This window comes from Filicampus tigris, chromosome 17, assembly GCF_054856515.1.
Source record: "Filicampus tigris isolate MCC_2025a chromosome 17, RoL_Ftig_1.0, whole genome shotgun sequence".
In the NCBI taxonomy this organism is placed as follows: Eukaryota; Metazoa; Chordata; class Actinopteri; order Syngnathiformes; family Syngnathidae; genus Filicampus; species Filicampus tigris.
In genome coordinates this window covers 17,362,216-17,383,423 of record NC_141233.1, presented here as the reverse complement: position 1 = coordinate 17,383,423, position 21,208 = coordinate 17,362,216, and the positions used below count along the sequence as shown (strand labels likewise).

General features: G+C 40.0%; 2 protein-coding genes across 7 annotated transcripts in view; one reads left to right on the top strand and one right to left on the bottom strand.

Annotated features, from left to right (window-relative positions):
- The window catches only part of klf5l (Kruppel like factor 5 like), a 30,704-nt gene extending 11,462 nt beyond the window's left edge, over positions 1-19,242 (top strand). For 3 of the 4 annotated variants that reach the window (XM_086013050.1, XM_086013049.1, XM_086013051.1), the window contains one exon: positions 4,091-5,793. In XM_086013050.1, coding sequence (XP_085869176.1) covers positions 4,091-4,269 — 179 coding nt within the window. In that variant the 3' untranslated portion in view covers positions 4,270-5,793. Of the gene's footprint in view, positions 1-4,090; positions 5,794-16,593 lie in introns of those variants that run through there. The other variant, XM_086013052.1, reaches the window with a different exon arrangement.
- klf8 (Kruppel like factor 8) overlaps positions 9,284-21,208 on the bottom strand; it is a 27,715-nt gene continuing 15,790 nt past the window's right edge. For all 3 annotated transcript variants that reach the window (XM_086013061.1, XM_086013059.1, XM_086013060.1), the window contains exons 3-7: positions 17,032-17,301; positions 16,711-16,951; positions 15,088-15,199; positions 14,313-14,452; positions 9,284-13,642 (exon numbers count right to left, since the gene is read on the bottom strand). In XM_086013061.1, the coding sequence (XP_085869187.1) occupies positions 13,461-13,642; positions 14,313-14,452; positions 15,088-15,199; positions 16,711-16,951; positions 17,032-17,301 (945 nt within the window). In that variant the 3' untranslated portion in view covers positions 9,284-13,460. The remainder of the gene's footprint in view (positions 13,643-14,312; positions 14,453-15,087; positions 15,200-16,710; positions 16,952-17,031; positions 17,302-21,208) is intronic.

Sequence of the window (21,208 nt, the reverse complement as noted above, 5' to 3'; positions counted from 1 at the left end):
GGCATCACAAACGCTCACAGCGACCAATCGCGGCTGACCTGTTTTCTGAATCTGAGCCGTGATTGGTCCTCGTGAGCACTTGCGATGTCATTTTCAGTCGACAGAAGACAAAATGGCCGCCCCCAGAAATGGCTAAAAACGAGCGGATTAACACTTATTCCACAAATGCAATATTTATCAGAACGCTCTGTTTCAACTAGTGGGCTTGCATAGAACATATTGTTGAAAAAAAAAAGTTTGCATTGACTTCCACTTTAAGTCTGTAATTCTGTACAAATCATCACAAATCTGTTGCATTACATGATCCCTTACTTCCGGCGGGATAATTGAGGAATTATGCCGTTGGAGAATGAAATAAAATTATTAGTTGCCTATTAAAAAGTCATTTTAACATACCTTTATTTTCTACAAATTGTGCTTTTTTGGGGGGGACAATATTCTATTAGGTCGTTGTCTTAAGAATTTTGTAAGAAATAGCAATGACAATGAAATGTTTAACCAGTACACACACAAAAAAAATTGAAATGGTGCTGCAAAAATGTTGCCTAAAGAATTCTGACTTTGGAACCAGCGCATTTTTTCTGTACCTAAGTGAAAAATGATCATGACAAAACAGGAGGATTAAAACCAAAACATTTCAAGTATTTTTTCTTTCTGAATGATTCACTTTGTGTAAGTATGAACAAGAAATCTCCATTTCGTTTTCATGCCAACTCCCATTCAGTTCTTGTGAGAACAACATCATGAATGTCCAAATTGAATGTCATTTTGACCACATTTGTCATCCCTAATAATGATTCGGGCCCAGATGCCGAAACGCTAAATCCGACATCACATTTGAGCGTTTTGAGCAAAGCGGATGACAGTTTCATTGCACTTTTCAAATCCTCCTATTGGAAAAGTAACCTCGGTGCTCTTTTAAAAGGTACACAAAAAGCCTTTTGTGTGCGCGAGAGACTGATGGATGCACTTTTGCGGCGTTTTGTTTTGTGGTGTTTGCTGTGTTTTAGAAGCCGCTTCTGCGCGCAGACATGCTACATTAGCGTGTGTGTGCTTGAGTGTTTCAGGTTTCTAATTTGCCAGCTGTACAAACAGTTGAGCTTTAAATGCTTTTCATGGCATTTTGACTGCTACTTGTACACAGTGGAGTTGTCTGATTAAAAATTTAGGACAGTGCGCATGGCATAGGCCCATTTTTGTCAGCTATACAAATCAGTGTGATTTGATTTTTAGCTACATCTTACAGTCTTATCGATGGCACGCTCCCAACACTGACAAAACTAAAAACAAAAATTAAAACGACGCATTTTTGCATAAACAAAGCCTGTCTTAAAACGAATTAATACTGAATTAGAAAAAAAAAAAAGTCCAAACAAACTTTAATGACAATGACAATCTAACACCCTACCGCCTCCCCCCGCCCCGGGTTTTTCTCCAAATTTACAATTTGGATATTTTTGTACCAAGTTCTGCTCATTTCTTTCTGGAGGCATAAAAATCATAGCCCAATGACCGACCTCGCCAAAGGCAGCTGACCTTTTAGTGGTCTTACTTGGAAAAGTACGCCAGCCGAGAGTGTTTGTTCAGCGCCAGCCGAGTCGGATTTCAGCGGCCAATTTGCGCACCCTGGAGGATAATAATGTGTGTCAGCCCGCCGTGCTTTTGACCAAACACACCTGTGAGGCCCTTTGACTCGCTCGACACACTACATTGTACTCCGTTGTGTTGTGTTGGTCCCATAGGAGCCTCGGATAAAAACAGCCACATTTACAAACGTTTGTAAATTGACGTCAGTTGATTGTGGTCACCTGCTGCCTGCTCTTTGGACTAACGACTGCCCATGTCCCGATTGATCGATTGATTGATTGATCGATTGGCCAATAGCCGCGCGCTAATCTAATCGGTAATGAGCGCCTGATGACCCAAAGAGCCAAAAAGGCTCGCTGATAGAAGGATTACTTTGAAGTAGGACGATTCTCAGCCAAGGAAAGCCCACTTTGACTCGATGAAACCACAGTCGATCACATTTTTGGAAAGTTGCCGTGTTTGCTAGCTCATTTTGCCACAGCTATTTGGATCAAATTATTCCATTTTGTCAAGTTGGCGAGTTTGCTGGATGTTATTTGGATAAGATGGTTGGAGTTTTCTGAAGTTAGCATGTTTGCTACTTTCCTAGCTTTTAATTAGATTGATGACATTTAGAGACGTCCCCGTGTTTGCTAGCTCATTTTTCAACCCGTTTTTGAAGAAACTGATCACAGTTCAGGGCGTTAACGAATTTGCTATCTTATTTACTAGCTGTTAATTAAATAAACCGATGACATTTTGAGAAGTTAGCTGATTGATTAGCTGCTAATCGTGCAAACCGACCAGATTTGTGGAAATTAGCACATTGGCTAGCTGTCAATTGCACGGATGAGATTTTGGTACAATCGCTTGTTTGCTAACTGAAAGACAAAACTAAACCAAACTGGCCACCTTCACACTTTCCAAATGTAGGAAATTAGAATTTAGCCAGATTTGTGAAAGTTCACGTTGACCAGACGTTAATCTGATCAACTGATCATGTTTTGGTAATGGAGCACTTTTGCTCCCTGTTTTTTATTTTAGTAAATTGATCATATTATAGAAGGTGAACATGTTAATTTAGGTGTTAATTTGTGTTCATACTTTAGGAAGTTAGTAATTGTTTTAGTTCATCTGCTAGCTATTTGTTGAATTCACAATTGTGAATTCTGTGAGGTTAGCATGTGTGCTATCTTATTTTTCAACTATTTGGATAAAGTGTCATATTGCAAGAAGTCAGCCTGTTTGCTCACTCCTCAAAACAAGAAAAGGTTGTCACGATAACTGAATTAATATCTAATTTTCTTATCTTCTTTTCAGTTTGAATGTTCTCTTCTCTTCCTGCTTTTTAATCTTTTGTGTCTCTGGAAGTATGTTTGCTTAGGAGCCCATTCAACATCCTTGCCTTTTTTCTTTTTTTTTTTTTTAACTCAGTCTTTGTTGATGATTACCTGGCACTTTGTCAGGCGCACATTGAAAATGTCAAACGTTTGGGTGCGGTTCATTAAATGCCTGGTTAGATTGAGCCTGGCTCATTATTTTTCACCTTTTCAAAATCTTTTTTTTCCCCTAAATAATAAGAGAACAAACACATTAATTTCCTGGTCTTCAACTTTTCACGTTGAGCCTGAAATCTAAAAGCAAGTTTTCTGGTTCATTCGCTAACGGTAGTTACGTTTTTTTTTTTTCAATTGTGTGAGTGAGTAGCATGTTTCTGTTTTTCATGGATAAACCAATCACATTTTGTGTGTTTGCCAGTTTTTAACTGATAGATGGATCACATTTTGGGGGTAAATTAGCAGGTTTGCCAGCTATTAATAAAATAAAAAGATTACATTTTGTATCGTTGGCATTTTTTTGTGATATTTGGATCATCGTGAAGTTGGTGTTTTTGCCAGCTTGATTGGAAAAATAGATCACGTTTTCTGAAGTTGGACTAATTGAATGAAGCGTGTTATTTTACAATTTGGATTAACGAATCACATTTTAGGACACCAGCATCTTAGCTTGCTATTATTAAAAAAAAAACCAACTAGTCAAATTTTGTGAAGTTAGCATGTTTGCTAGCAATTAAATTGATCACGTTTGGGGTAGTTAGCACGTTTACTTGTCAATACTGGATAAAAAAAACTACGTTTGGTGACATTTATGCAATTAATAGAAAGCTAACAAGTTAGCTTTCTATTAATTGCATAAACCAATCACATTTAAAACAAAAAAACTAGCATGTGTGCAAGCTGTCTATTCGGTTAATGCTTATAACACGATGTGAAGTTAGTGAGTTGAGGAGCTTAACGTAGGCAGAAGTAGTGCTTTGCTGCCATCTTGTGGCATGTTGCAGCCAAGGAACTATGTTTAGGTGGGCTGAAGAGCTTCATTTCAATAAAAGTAGCACTTTGCCACTATCTTGTGGTATCGCTGCCAAAATATTTTTCGGTTGAACTTGCATGCGATCTATTGCGGTTGTTTTCGCTGGTGTTGTGTTTTTCTTGGTTTGACCGAGCTGCCGTGTTGTGGTTGTCAGGCGAGAAGCCGTACCGCTGCACGTGGGACAACTGCGACTGGCGTTTCGCCCGCTCCGACGAGCTGACCCGACACTACCGCAAACACACGGGCGCCAAACCCTTCAAGTGCGTGGCCTGCAGCCGCTGCTTCTCGCGCTCGGACCACCTGGCCCTGCACATGAAGCGCCACCAGAACTGAGAAAGCCCCTGCGGGATCCGCCGCGGACAAGTCGGAAAAATCTCACTGTATTTTTCTTCTCTGGCTTTTCCTAACCGCAAAACAAATTGTGGTCAAAATTAGGTACATTTGAAACTGAACAAATAACAAAACAAATACATTAAACACATGGCGGGGGGAGCGCAAAGATCTCGGATTCGCACCATTAAAAAAAAAATTTTTTTAATCTGGATTTTTGTCCCCTTACACATTTTTGTCACCTTACACAAATTTTTGTCCAAATCGTGTTTTTATCGTAACAGAAAAACGGAAAATTATGACAAGTGGACTGTGAAACCTTCGCCAAGGGCAATGATTTTTTTTCTGCCAGGGCCCAATAATGATTCTCAGGTAATTTAACAAGTTCTTCCTTGAACCATGCACCACCTTTTTTCGAAATGTTGTCGAGGTCTGCTATTGACAAGCTAACCCCCCCCCACCCCAATAAAAAAAAGCTTATGATTGGTAAATGGAATGCAAATAAGGCTCCAAAAATTGCACACGCTGCAACATTCCTCGAATTTTTCTCAAAGTCGTTACAAAACGCATCAAGAGTAGAACTTTTTTGCAATGCCAACGACGAATAGCAACACAAAGAATTTGTGTTACTCCTTGGCTAATTAATTGTGTGCACAGAATCTCATCAGAATACTGTTACGTTTTTTACTTAACAAACGATGAAAAAAAACAACAACAAAAAATATAACCATAAGCAATTTGCCTTCTTTGCCTTTGGATACATTCCAAAGTCATTTTTCAGCTACTTCTTGTGGCTATTTTTTTTTTTTTAACATTACGTCTCTGCTAATTCTTCTTCTTTAGTGAGAAATTTTCGAACTTTCCGTGGGACAGGTGGATGCCCGCCCCCGCTTTCATGTAAATAATGTTTATATATCTATTGTGCATATGTGTCTGGAGGAAAGAAAAAAAAACAATGAATGTATTTAGATTTATACTTGATGTCCCGCACCCCCACCCCCCCCACGTTTTCTAAATACAAATTGAAAGTTCCCTTAAGTGCATTAAAAAATAAAATTGGACTTAGTCATAGACTGGTTCTGCCTGTTTTTGCGCTCACAGGGCTCAAGTCGTTAGCTGATGTTTGTGTGGGTTGCTTCCTTGGCAACCAAGTTATGTAGTCAACGATTTTGTGATGTCATTTTTCTTCAGTCATTTTTTGAAGATCATTTTAAAAATGTAGTTTTTGGGCCCCCATCATCGACGCATGAATGCACTGCAGTGAAATTGTCTTTTATTTCAATGCTAAAATGCCTTTTTTTTTTCTCATGGCTTTGCAAGGATTCAAGTTCTCCGACCGTGGCGCGTACACAAACGACAACAAAAAGTGTCATTTGAATTATTTTCAATCCTTTTGTAAATATTTCTTTGGTTTTTACGACATCTCATCAGGATTTTAATGTCAAATCGAAATATTTGTTAAAGCTTTTCTGGATTTTTTTTTTTTAGTCAAAATTTGCAATAACATAATAAAAAAAATGATGGTAACGCATGACTTGTCTTTTGTTAATTTGGGTCAACAATTAAAAATGGAAATGAGAGCAGTTGAAACATTAATGCTATCCAGCAAAACAAATGTATCTCTACATTTATTACTGTCTCTATTTCAAAATTATTTATTTATTTATAAAAATAGACTAAAACATGGAAGGATTTGGAGGTGTTTCAAGCAGAGTTGGGCATTCCGTCTGACCGGTCCGTCTAACAGTCTATGACGGACGCCCATTTTTCAGGCGATAAACAATAAACGGGAAAGGGAAAAAAAAACTATGTAATCGTCTGTCACCTGACATTGATGATTGGATCTTAGTATTTCACATCAGGCATGTTTTGGTCAGCTAATGGGTCCAAATAGCGTGCAGCACGTGTGCTATTTTTAGACCACGTGACGTCACATTGTTCACCGGAAGAGGGTGAAAATAGAAGCGCGCTCGCAAATGAGTCCTGTTAGTAGCCTACTGTTTGGTTTCTGCCCGTTAATCTCTGAAGAAAAAAAAAACATACAGAGTAAACACTTGCTGCTAAGGAACTTGCCAAAACAACTCCAGACACTACGACCGTCCACATGTGAAGGATGTATTCTTTAGTGATTTCCCCAAGCCAAAAACTCAGAGGGATAAATGTGAACGATGGCTCAACTTGTGCGATGTCCAAAAGATCATTATCAGGCTGTGTAAAGCTTGCTGATGAGCTGATCATTGGAATCAGGTGTTGTGGGGGGGGGGCGCATATGGTCGTACCGATGACAATCCCGATCCCTTGCCGACCACCGCCTGCATCCAAAAGGTAAGTCATTTCCATCATTTTCTTTCTTTTTTGCTTGGCGTTTGGCCTGACGACAACGAACGACGAGGGAAAATGTCAATTTAGCCACACTGTTCTACTAGCAGTTGAATATTTTGTTGAACGTCTTTTAGTGTTACTTGTTTGGAAGCTGGCAAAAGTTCGTGCTAAGCCGAGGACACAAAAGAACAGCAACTTATGACAATCCTCATTGTGATACAAATAATAGTCAGCAAAACGAAAACGCAGACGGGTGGAGCCGCCCTGAAGTCATTTTGCGGTGTTGGTGCTAGCGTGTTTTAAGTGGGATTTGCCTCGTCGCGGTCACACGGGGACAACGCCCTCCATTTTTTTTGCCTTTTTTTTTTTGTCATCGTAATGTGCTGAGCGTGTTCGTGCAAGGGAGGCGCCCTTTTTGTATTGCAGCCATGCTCCATGCACGTAAACGTGGATAACACGTGAGGTGAAAGGCGAAAGCATCATTTTGAAATCCAATTTTATTGGGGGATGAAAATTTGGACATAAATGATTTTCATGTGTTTTAAAATCGTTTTTAGTACAGACTGCATAAATCAGAGTCTTCCCACAACTAAAGGTGTCCTGTTGGTCAAAACATTGAATTTGATGGATTTTATTTGATCCTTTTGTGCAACATGTATGTTAATTAAAAACAAATTGGAGGTCCACGATTTACACTGGGTGGCAACAATGTACGTACAGTAGTTTCATCTCGGCCGCTCAAGTTAACTGTACCGTGCAGCTATGGTGGGCAGGAAAAATGATTTGCAGGGCGAGCAAATTTTATATGAAGTTTGTAAAGTATTTGAATTCATGTTGGAATATATTCACCATTTTCTACACGTTAAAAATGTCATTTATTCATTTATTTTTACATAAAATCAAGGTTTCTCAAGTTTAATGGTCCCTGGTAAAATAGAATTGTAATTGAGTCAACAATGCTTTTTTTTCACATTTTGTTGTTGTAATTTAGTGTTATGATTAGTTTATACAATATTTTCATAAAAACGTTTGGAGATGCATGATTTTCATTGGATGTTATATGATCAAGCTGCAAAAATACAGGACCAGCAGTACATATTTTATATTTTATAACTTATTTGAACTCATGTGGCTATATTTTTACATTCTTTTTACGGATTAAGAATGTCCTTTAATTTTTATTTTTTGGGGGTACTTGTACATTTAGATTTTCCAAGCAAAGCGTCCCTTAAAAAAATTAGGATCGCTGAAGCTTTTTTGATGTAGGAAAACTTAATACAGCAAGTATTAAGTTTTCCTACTTATATTTTGTGCAGTATGTATGTTGTCGGTGTTATTGTTGTACGGGTTAGGGTTAAATGTTCTGTAATGTTGGTTTCCGGCAAAAAATGATTCATTTGTTTTTTTGCCGAGCGCTCACAGTCAAACGCTTGTTTGGACTCGTTGGCTTAATTCTGCAATAATGTCTGCCTGCAATGCTTTCTTTAGTCATCCATCCATCCATCCATCCAGTTTTCATTTTCATTTTTTCGTTTTCATTCAGTTTTCAACATTACAATACGTTATATTGAGCTGGGGCACAGGTTAGTGTAGTTGTTCCCATATACTGTAGCTGACTTTCTGTCTCAGTACATTGGTGAGGAACACTGGTCCATATTGAAGTTAAAAACGGTATAATAAAGTTATCAAATGGTGCACCTTGTACAGTAAAGAGCAAAATGCCATTGAGTAGGCCAACTGGTAGTCTAGTGGTTCACATAGCAGGATATTAAAGGTATGGAATAAATGCGCAAACTGCTTTTTATACCTACCCGTACGTTAAGCAGGAAATCCACAACAAGATCGTGGATACAGTCTATTTCCTGGGTGGCTTCACTAGCCCTGAACAGGAAGTTGCACTTTTCCACGCATAATGTCATGCGTACGGGGGACCAAAAGAGCAAATCGGTACAAGTGCATTCCAGGAGAATTGGCTGAGAAACCAAAGCCAGCGAGCTGTCACTCAGCGGCAGCGTTTGTCAGGACATGTCCCGCCTTGCCCGTCAGTCGTACGGCACAGTGAAGCGCTACATTAAAAGCAGGTTCTACGAGTGTGTGTGTGTATGTATAAATATGAGTAACATCGGATTTGTAATTTTCTTTACAATCAGGGTTAGCCTTACTCCGTAGCTTGATGTTAACAAACAATGGAGAATGCCAAAGACAGGCTAACAAATAGCTTCGAGCAGCACATGTAGCCAGACAACACTCACAGGCAGATTTTCTTGATCCTCTGCAAAGAATGACTAGGATTACGTCTTACTAAACTGTCATCACTAAACTGAAGCAAAAAAAAGTCTGTATTCTGATGCTGTTCCTGTATGTTTTTGAGTGAAATATTATAAAAGTTCTGTTCTAAAAGTTCTAAACCCGTCACACTAGCCATAATCTTCAACAAAACCCTATCTGACCTCTTACCCTATCTGAAAATCCGACCTTTAAAACCCTACTTTTTAACTCTAATGCTAGTTTGAAATTCTAATTTGAAGCCCCCACCTGTGTTGGAAACTCTAATGTAATACCATAATCCCAGTGCGAACCCTATCGCATTCGCATTGTGCATAACGCCCTCCGGTGGCGTTCACATCTCACTACAACTGCTCCGTTCACTTTTCCAGCATCATTAAAAACACTCACACGGGCAAGAAACGCGGAGTAAATTGCACCAAAAACAACTTTATTCTATAAAAGAAAAAGAAGGGAGGATGACGAGTAATCATCACAAGTATACAGAAAAGGAAAACAAAGGACTTTTAAACACCAGAATAGTCACAGTATCAAAAAGCTCACGTTTCTTTTTTTTTTTCTTTTTTATTTTGCCTTCCTTGTTCATCTTTACACCTTTTTGTTCTGTACACAAATAGAAAAGAAAATATTCTTATATTATTATTATTAGCATTATTCCAACCATAATGACTGCATTGCACCAAGTAGCCTAAATAAAGAGTACTGGCCCGCAAAAAGTTACTGCATTCAACAGGGAGGGAAAAAAATTCAAAGATAAAAGTGGCGATTGGTGGCGAGTAGGAGGCACTCATATGCAGTCAGAACCGGCAAGTGGGTGTTAAACTTTAACTGTTTGAAATACTATTTTTGCCAAACAAGACAAGCTAAACATGCAAAAAAAAAAAAAAAAAATCATCATTAGCATGAGCAAATGGACGGATGGATTAAAAAAAAATAAGTAGAAATAAAATGCTAACGTGTTGTTCCAATGAGATTTGGACGCTATATTACATATAGTTTCACCAAAGCTATGTTAACACATACGTTTGTTAGCTTCTGTTTTGGGGCTTGTTGCTTGCAGCATGATTTGGATGATTAACAGCAACACATAAGCCTGGATGCTAAAAAGTTAGCATGTATTTCTAATTAGACCATAAAAATGGATAAAATGTCATGCAAATAGACACAAAATCAGTATCCCATATTGTTAGCTTTTTGTCGCGCGAATTTAAAATAATATAAATTAGGATGCTAACATGCACACATGTAGCCAATACTTTCAAAGTTATTTTTTTTGGAGTGGGATTGTGAAAATGGGATATGTTGTGCAATTGATGTGACTTGCTAGCTGTTAGCTTCACACCTCTGTCAGTTGAACGCAACACAATGACTCATTTTGTCACTGGCTGGATGACACCGTGTTAGCACTTAGCACCCATGCTAATTAGGCAAAACAGTTGTAATGTGTTTTTGTTTCATGCAAAAATGAAGAAATGTTATTAGAATCGATACGCCATCGGTACATTGTCAAAAGTCTAAAAGCTAGGCTAGCCTCATCGAAACATGTGTAGCATTACTTGAACGCAACACAATGAATCGTTTTGCAAAAAAATGTACTTTTGTATTACTGTCCCTTGTGGTTTGAGTATGGCTTAATGCTAACGTCATGTTAGCATGTAACACCTCCACTAGCTGAAAAATCGTTTAAAGGTGTTTCTTTGTGATGTTAACTATTTGGAAATGCGCAAAATTCTCATTACATGCGTAACCCAAATGCTGACTGTTAGCTTTATGTCACTATAACACAAAATGACGGGGGAACAAAAGTGAGTGAAGCCAAGCTAATTCCCAGCTGTATTACAGATAACATTTTATCATGTAGCATTGGGGTTGATTTTTTTTAAGGTTTCAAATGACCCCAAAATGTGTTGTTTTGTGGAAAGTCTAACTATGAAAAAGAAAATTTAATGATGGCTAGATGCTAACAAGTTAGCATGTAGCACCCATGTAGTCGTTTGTTAAAAGGTTTTTTTTTTCTTTTTGTAGAAAATTGCTAAAACAAAACAAAAATAGTCAAATCGGTACACAAAATTGTCAAAGTGCTACCCACTAGCTTGTTGTTGCTGTTACAAACATCGGTACCAACACGCAACTTTTTTTCTTTACTTAAAGGTTTTGTGCGGAGTGGATCATATCAAAGTCTTTTATTTTATTTTTTTTTTATAATTAACACATTTTTATCTCTTAAAAAAAAAGTCAAGACGTTTCGCGCACACACACACGCACACACACACACACACACACACACACACACAGCGACATGCTCACCAACGTCACTATGGGAAAACAAGAGGCCGACTCTCCATGCAACACAAGTATGCACAACACAAGTGGGACCAATAGTATTATTCTTATTCTTATTATTATCATTTGTAAGAAGCTACAAAAAAGAAAAGGTGTCAAAAGAAGAAACCCAACAAAGTAGAAGAGGGAAGGAGGGAGGAAGGCGGTTCACATTATCTAGTCAGTGTTAAAAATAGAACTTCACCCGTTACGTTTACTTTTTGATTATATACATTTATGTACATGGATTCTTTTTTTAAACTCTTATTTTTTTGTCGTCCTTAATGTTTACAAAAGAATGCATAAACTCTTCTAGAAAGATGTGCTTTTTCCATTTTCTTGTTGTAGTCAGACCAAGCGAAAAAGGCGAGAAATGCGCAAACAAAAATCCCTCCAAAGGAAAATCGGTTCGGATGGTTTTTTTGCGTCGAGAAGAACAGTACGTAGTTTTTCGCTTCAATCTACCAGAAATTCACATAACGTGTTCGCTCCCCTCTTTTACAAGTGACGTGACGGTTGCCACTGAAACAAAAATATTTGTTCGTGTTTTCGTAAGAGAAGGGTCCGGAGTACAAAAAGCCTATTGAGGCCTGTGCTGCATTTGAGAAAACTGAGACGAGAGACGTTTTTTTTTTTTTTTTTTTTTAACAAGAAAAAGTGCGAAATCCCAATTTTCTCAAAGGCAGCAAGACAAACATCCCACCCCTCCTTGAACGTACGTCACTCAAAATCTCGCAATAGAATCATTGAAGATGTTTTATTCGATAATCGGTCAACTTCGGTTCTTAAGGCTCAACGGGCGGAGGTCCAAGTGCCCGGAACACACCCAAAAAAAAACCAAAAACAAATAATAATAATCAAAATGCCGATGCGTTTTTCGCAAAACATGCACACGCATAAACGCGCGATAAAAAAAACAAAACATGCGTGACCACTTGGCAAAGCCCGGAAAAAGCTCCCGTATATCCCTGCAAGAGAATTTTCACTTCTACGCCAACCACTTCTTCACAGCGTTTAAAAGACGACCAAAGATCGGAAATAGTTAAAAATGACGAAAAAAGAGATAATTCTGTCACAAGGGAGGGAAAAACAACGACAAAACTGAACAATAACACATAAATACTGTTTTTTTTTTTTCATGATAAAGTGTGCAGGAGGAAGATATGCAAAAAGAAGGTGACGTGAAAATTCTTTAAAAAGTTCACAGTTCTTACAGCGCGCCCGATTAAATATGGAGGGTGTCTGGACGTCTACTTTTAGATCAAATGAATGTCAGACATGGCCTCAACTGCAGAAAATGCACTCACAGGGTTGGGAGTTCTGAATATAATGGAAAATGGAATGAAATCCTTGAGCAATGTTGTCCGGAAGTCTATTTTTGATCGTAAAAATTAAACGCCACGCTCCGTGAATGAAAAAAGTGTTATAGCGCCTGTGCTGCGGCGAAACAGCTAGACAAATGCATAAACATGGCTGTGAAGTCTGATTGCAAGAAAATTAAGAAATGTGATTCTCTGGACATCAAATTTTACAATCGAAAAGATAATGCCGCACCCCAAGAATGACACAAATGTTTTCCATAAGCTGCGGTGCAGTCAAACAGCCTGACAACAAATTTGCAAACAGGATTGGGAAGTCCCATCACATAAGGTTCATGGAAATTGAGCAGTGTGCTTGTCTGGGTGTCAACCTTTTAGATCTAAAAATTAAACGCTGCATCCCGAGGATGAAATAATTGTCTAATATCTCCTGTGCTGCAACGAGAAACCTTGACAAATGCATGAAATAGATTGGGCAGTCCTGCTATGAAAAAATTGGGGTAAAGTCCCAGACAAATGAGCTTGTCCGGGCGTCTACTTTCAGATCAGAAAATAAACGCCGCACCCCAGGAAGGAAACACCTCTTACATCACCTGTGCCGCAGCGAGACGGCTTGACAAATGCATTTTAAAGGATTGTGCATCCATTCCACAAAAGAAAATGGGGACAAAATCCAAGAGAAATGTCCAGAAGTCTTTGAAATTAAACGCCACGCCGCAAGCGAGTAAGGAGCAGCTGAGGAGGAGAAATCCCGATGTAACGTTTGGGGAAAAAATGTCTGGATGGACGGATGAGTGGAAAAAAAATATCCCCAACCTCCATTAATGCCTGGTACTCCTGCAGAAGATGAGTTGTTGAACTGTAGTAGAAAAGTTTATTTTGTAGGCGGCAGGAGGGGGAAAAAAAAAAAAAAACCCAAATAAAATCCAAATAAGTAAAAAGAGTTCACATCATGACGTGGCGGCGGCGGTGCAGGGACAGGTGGTCTGAGCGTGAGAAGGAGCGGTCGCACTCGGTGCAGCGGAAGGGCTTGATGCCCGTGTGCTTGCGGAAATGCCGAGTCAGCTCGTCGGAGCGGGCGAAACGCCAGGTGCAGCCCTCCCAGGTGCAATGGTACGGCTTCTCACCTGCACAAGGGGATGGGGGGCACAATGTTAGCGGGCCAGGAAGTGCACCACTTAATTAGTAGTTTCTTGAAGGTTTACAACGAGCATAACATCTATGCTAATTTGTGTTAGCCGGCCTACGGCGTTTCGCTAGTTGACTTTGAACTGATACAGTTGGGTTGAATTTTTGGTGTTTAAACGAACAATGTTTAATTCTGTTCTCTAAGCGGGTGTGCCGTCAATTACGCCTTTGCGGTCGCATCATTACAACGAAGCACATCGTCAGCTGGCAGAATTTCCGTGGCAAATATTGAACAAATGTATAAATGCCAATATTTTATATTGTTGTAAGGTGAGTGTCTTTCACCAAATTCATACAAACAAAACAATTTGCTTAACCGTGGTGTGTTGTGTTTCTCTACTTGTGTTACAGCTATTTTTGTGCCATTAATGAATAAAATAATGGATACATTTGTACGTGGAAACAGAAATGGAAAATAAGATTTCTGTGTCGGCGCATTTTATACAGTAAACCCCCCCCCAATTGCGGGTTTGCGGTCCTGCTATTTAAAGTATAAAGATCAAAGTAGTAAATATGAAGCTGCTACGCTAACATTAGCTTAGCCTGGCAAGATATGTATCGGCCAACTTTCGGTGAAGAAAAGGACTCTGATTCAGAACTTGCATTGACCTGTGTGTATCCGCCGGTGAGCTTTGAGGTGCGAGCTCTTGGTGTAAACTTTTTTGCAGCCTTCGTAGTCGCACATGTGGATCCGCCGCCTCTTGACGTCCGGGGAGTCGGGGTCCGCTGGCTCCAAGTCCAACACCGACCTGAGGGCCGACATAGGACAACTTAAGTGGACTGAAATATTGCATAATGTGTTAAAAAAAAGGTGGACAGTGAGTCCGGGGGGCCACCAGGGGGCATCAGATAGCTACTTAAGTCACAAGCGAGAGACACCATTGTGAATATTTTTTAAACAATTTATAGATCAAGTCGTCTGTATAGTGAGTGGGTTTTTTTGTGTGTGTTTAATTTGGTATTCTTGCATCATTTTGGAATGCATCTTCTGTTTTTTCCAAATCTGTTTCCCATATTGCCAGTTATTAGTTGATTATTATTGATTATCATTGACCTTATACAGTGTTCTACCTTTTTTTACATGATATTCCACAGCCTTGTTACTTGTTTTGTTCTTCTATCGAGCCGATAAAGGAAGGTCAGTGACAGGCAACTTGGGAAAAAAAAAAAAAAAAAGGTGTGGCGCACACAAACACGCCGGCGCGCGTGCACACATCAGATTACAGCTAACCTCCAAGGTCCACACCCTAACTTTCTGTTAACGTTGCAAAGCCTCGCCAAAATAGGTGTGAAGAAGACACCCTGACTTATTCACACACACATAGACTCAAACAAATCCCATCCATATTTACGTGTAACGGCAGCAAATGTAGTTCGCGCTCACCCTGCGTCGAGGCTCTGGGCGCTGAGTGACGCCGATCCAGACTCGGTCCCGCTCTCGGCGTCGCTGTCGCTGTGATATTCCACCGGAGACGTCGAGCCGGGCTTAATGCGGACTGAGGAAAACAAATCGGAACAACTGCAGGATTAGAAATACTCAAATATCTACGTTACGCTATTTTATGCTTAACCTATGCTACATGCACGCTAAATTGATGTCATGCTATGTTTACTTTTTTTTTTTTTTTTTTCTTAACTTTTAAATGTATCTAACTTTATGTTACATCACATTACGTTGTGTCTGAGTTACTCAACACACCGTATACATGACGTTTGGCTACATTTGCGCTGCGCTACATTTGCTTTACACTGTTTACGTTGCGCTACCTTTACGTTGGGCTACATGACTTTACACCACATTGTTGTCTATGTTACACAATGTATATATTATGTTCAACTACATTTACATTATGCTACACTTCCGTTACACTGTTTGCATTACACTGCACTGTTTACATTGCATAACATTTGCTTATACTATGCTACGTTACGTTGTTACACTGACTGCGCACTGTTTTGTTAGCTTCCACATGACCTTATTTTACGCTTTGCTAGCACCCGCTTTGCTAGCACCCACTACTTCGTGTCAAGTTACCTGATTTTACGCTATGTTACCATATGTTGCACTAGCTTAGCGTAAAATCCATGACCTTCATGCTATGTTAACCTTGCGCTACATTACTTTGTCTTCCATATGGCTGTGTTATGAATTGAAATCTGAAGAGGTGAAGTATACTGTAGACCTAAATTGGAAGGGTTAATAGTTGAGTGGAAGCGTTACACCCCGCAGGATAAACAACGTCCACCCTGCACGGAGGCGAGGGAAGGATCAAGGGTGGGGCACACTCAAAGTGTGACGCACGCAATTTGGCACACACACGCACAGCAAAATGGAGTGTTCTTTCTCTCTGGAGACAATGATTCGCCCACTCCCATTCTGACATCGCCCATTTAAAAAAAAAAAAAAAAAAAAAAAAAAAAAATGCACTCCCTCCTTCACCCTCACTTCCTGTCTGCCTTGCCACCTCCCACGCCACAAAATCTTCCACTAATGTATATGAATATAATACAAAGAGTATCTAATGGTGCACTCCCTCAATACAGACAGCAAGCGAGCTAGCAAGTGTTTGGCTAACAACTGGAGCTATGCTAGGATAACTAAATGAACTGCTAGCTCACGGAAAGCCTTCTGTCATCTGTTATGCTGCGACGCATTAGCTCATGCTAAATGACGTTATTTTGAGTTTTAAAAACTCAAGAGTATTTTTGTATGCTTTGTAGCTGCCTTTGAGCAGTTACTCCAAAGTTTGTCAAAGACCTACTGGCCGGCTACTCATTAACGCGACGACAAGCTCAGATAAAATGTAGTAACGTGACAGATATGTCAAGTTATTGAACATGTGTCGGAGGCTGCTAGTCAAACGAGACGCTCTTTGTCTTTGTCTGGCAGATGGACGGACGTTGCGGCTAACGCTTTGCTAACTGCGAACTAAGGAGTCAAGGTGCATAAGAAGTGAGGGTGCAACCGAAACAGTGTTGAAAGCAGCATTGACGTTCCGAGCCTTACCCGAGCCTTCTGACCGTCCGTCGCTGCCGATGAGCGGCACGGTGATGGCGGCGGTGGCGGCGGCGACGCCGTCGGCGGGCACGGCGGTGTAGACCACAGGTAAGGATTGCACCACCACGGGGATGGTCTGCAGCTGCCCCACCTTGCTGGGCATGCTGACCGACGGGATCGTGTGGATGACGTGTAAGATCTGCTGGCCGCCCGCGCCCTGCGTGGCCAAAATGGAGCCCGGCGAAAGAACCTGGGCGGCCCCCCCAAGTACGTCACCCAGCAGTTCTAGCGGGCTAGCGCGTTGACGTGTGTGTGGTAGTTGTTCTTTACCATGGATCCGATGGACTGTACGTTGGAAGTGACGGGCGTGGCCGTGAGTCCAGGCTGCGCAAGGCCACTTCCCGGCGCGGGGTTGACGGGCACGTTGACGGCGGCGGGGGGCAGCGAGGACGAGCGAGGCTTGTGGAGGGACAGGTCCACCGGTTCCGTCTGGTCCTCGGCCGGGCACGGGCTCGGCGAGGACGGCTCGGCCTTGCAGCTCCACGCGTCCGTCTTCATGTCGGGGTTGGTTTGGTGAGAACGCTCATCACCGACGTCGGCCTTGGGAACAAGTGAAAAATGACATCTAAGTCATTTGTGTTCCTCATGGAAAAAAAAAAAGACTTTATTTTCGAAAAATGATGACTGTGCTTTTCATCGTGAAAAATAATACTTTATTCTTGTAATGTTACCACGTTTTTCACAAAATAGTACTTTTTGCTTACATCCCTTTTTGGGCAAACGTACGACTTTTTTCTTGGGGAAAAAGTAACTATTCCCATAGCACTACAATTTTTAGCAAAGTATTTGTATTGATGTTCCACTTTATCCTCGTAACATTATGAAAAAAAACTCATAATATTGTTTTGTTTAACTTCTAAATATGACTTTATTCTCATATGATTCTGATTCGTCCCGAAAACTACAACTTTTTTCCAGGAAAAAAAAAAATCAACTTTATTCCTGGATCACTAAAACAATTTCCACAACATTTTTTTATATTCAAATTCCACTTTAGCCTCATAAGATTATGAAAGCAATACTACTGTTTTATTTCTAAATGTTACTTTAGTCTCATAATACTCTGATTTCTTTCAGAAATGATGACACTTTATTGTCCTAACATATAAACATAGTTTTGCGTTACAATACTTTTGTACTAATATTTCGTCTTATTCTTGTAACATTTTCTTCTGACATTTTCAAAGAAATCAAAAATCTTGTACAATTGCACTTTGTTTTGTTTCTAAATATTACATTCCAATAAGATTCCGACTTCCTTCTCGTTTTCATATTTTGTCACCAAACAACACGTCGTCACTTTTAGCATAGGCAAGGATCTGAATGCTAACTAAGACTTTTCCCGACTGGCGAGGCCTGCTTTTCCCGCATGTCGTTCACGGGGAAACAATGGCCCGCTGTGTGGGATGCAACCAGAAAGCAGGCTGAGGGGGGAAGTAGACGAGAAAAAGAAGCAGCAGCAGCAGAAGAAGAAGAAGAAGAAGCTGGCCCCGCTCCAGTTCAGTTGAGCGTGGCTCAGCTCTGGGCGAGGGCCAGGCCTCTACTTGGCCCTTTTAGATCGGGTGACGCGGGACAACCGGAGGGCCGGGCACATAAAAAAAAAAAAAAAAAAAAAGAAGTCCCCTCCTTTTCATAAGTTGAGGGTGTCGATAGAAGAGGAAAGAGGTGAGGCGGTGAGAGGAGACGAAAGGCGAAGAGTGGGCGGGAAAAAAAAAGGCCTCGCGTCGCCATGGAAACTGGGGAGCTATCAGCCGCCTCCATGTTGTGGCACTCCTTTCCCTTCCCCGGCAACACCCTGGTCCGTCCTCGCTCACCTTTCTCAAGGCCTCCCTTCATCTCCCGCTCGCCTGCGGCAACCACACCCTTCCCGCCCATGTGGGTTTTGCTTTGCCGCCATTTTGTGTCGCGCGCTTCAGAAAATGGGTCAACCATGTCCTCGACTCGCAATTCCTTCATCCCGGCCACGGAAGAAAATGTGGAATTGATCGTTGCCCTTTCACGCACTGAGCATTTGGGCTCATGTCGCTTTAAGATCGCCCACTTTGGTCTGATTGGCCAATCCGCACAGTATAGATAGACTTACTTTATTGAAGGGTTTTTTTTTTAATGCATGGATTTAAATAGTGTACACACTAATTGATTACAGTGCTTTATTTTTGTATTTTTTTTAACCCCAAAATAGGATTTCCATTAAGAGGAAAAATTAAACATTTTAATTACAAAATGACAATCCATCAGTAATATTTGAATTTTATCGATTAAAATTGTATTTGCATTTTAATTGAAAACAAGTGTGATCCTTCATCATTTATGATTTAGTTATCATCATTATATAGTTTTTTTTCATTATAATCCAAAATTAAATTATTTTATTTTCATATTTTTTCCAGCGTTTACATTTTTTTAAAGGTTTGATTTTATTTTTAGGTTTCTTCATTTAAATTGTTCTAATTTTTAATAAACTAAAATATTGTCAATTATTAAATGTCTAATTTCAATCACAAATACTTTTCAAAATCATCTTTTAAAATTATTATATAATTTAAAACAAAATTCAAATGAATTTTTGTAATTGTTTATTTTTACATTTAAATTTAATCTATACATTTAAGTATTTTTGTATTCCATTTATTTTACATTTTATTTGAAATGATCATATTATTATTTTTACTTTAATTCTAAGTTTTAGTATTTGAAATTCTATCTACTTTTAATATATCATGCGTTCACATTGAAAATCAACAGCGATGGTGCAGACGCGTTCTCATTCACTTCCTGTCACGTTTGCCACTGTTTTTCTTGCTCGGAGCGCCAATCAATAGGCCAAGAGTTGAGAGAGGAAAAACACTGCGCGACTCTTCATTTTCATCAACGTGTAGTGCAGCCAAGCGGCGCGGCCGTTACGCTCGGATATCAAAAAAAAAAAAATAAAAAAGAGAAAGTGTGAGCAAAAACAACAGCTGGCTTGGATAGAAACCACAAAAGATGCCAGCGGGCCGCCCCTCCCTGGCGTACGCCCACCCGCCGCCGCCTGCCTCGCCCACCTGTTAGCGTAGCCCGCTAGCCGCACCCTGACGTTACCTAATCCAGCATTAGCGCTGTTGACGCGATGGCTGCTTAGCGACAGCGCAAAGTCAATGATTACGCCTTGGGAAGATGACCTTCAGGCTCAAATCAGGCAGTGAGGAAAGAAGAAATCTGCATTTTTTTTGGTAGCGTTTTTACGATTTGAGTAGCAATTTTTGCAAAAAAAAATGCAACGTCTAGGGGCGGAGCCATGGGCGGGCCGGGGTGGATTTTTGTGCTAAATCCAACAAATTCATGTCACAATTTCCCCCCCCCACACACTTTTAACAACTAGCTATGTGAGTAACACCTCATGGTCACTGCCCCATTGTTGAAACAACAAAGCTAACCATTTTTGTAACATTGTTACTATTGAAGGTGCAAGTTAAGATTAGTTTTCACTTGTGTGAACCAATAAATTGACTGTGTGACACAGCATGGTCTTTGTGGACGTCACTGAAACAACAAATCAAACAATTTTTGTCATATTTCAGCTGGACAATTTGCTGCTAAGTTGTAGCATTGCTAAAACAACAAATTGAGCAGTTTTTGGAGCAATTGCAACTAATTCCAGGGTAATTTGTTGGGGGGCACAATCGTATGAAATTTTTGCCACCAAGATTTTTTTTTTGTTCATTTTTTTGTCAGCAGTACAACTGAGTAACACCTTATACTCATTGTAGGCACTGCTGGAATAAAAGAATGTAACAATTTTTGTAACATTTTTCACCTACTAAATTCTTGCAACAAAATATGCTGGAACATCCACAAAATGTAATCTGAGGCACAAAGACCACCTCCAAGGTCAAACTGTTACAAAAACGGGATGGGGGTGGGGGTACTCCAAGCAAAAATTTTGTAGCATTTTGCACAAAAATCGCACCATAATTAGTGAAAATGTGTCAAACGTTCGATTTGTTGTTGTTACTGTAGAAAAAAAAAATCAGCCGGTATCGTTCAGGTTAGTGGTTGACAAATGTTGATTTACTGTCACATGGTTTGTCTGCTAGTTGAAGTGACGGACTCCAATTTTAAACTCTGCGACCCCGCTGGTGGCATGCCTGCACTTGTTAGGTGAGTGTGAGGCAGTTCAAAGCTAACGGCATCACTCCACTCCATGTTAGTCATTTTTGAATCAAAATAAAACACTCCAAAAATTAGGGGGGAGGGATTACGGAATGTTTCTCATAAAATTCCGAGATACAGTACATGCTTTGTAGAGCAAAACAAATGTTACTGCGTAGCAGCTGCAAAAACGAAAGGTTTGCTTGCTTATTTTTTCCAATATTGTTGACTATTAAAAAGCGTGTTTTTTTTCTTCGTGTTATTTTTAATCACGAAAAACGACAACGTAAAACTGTTTGTGGTTTGACCGCCTCCC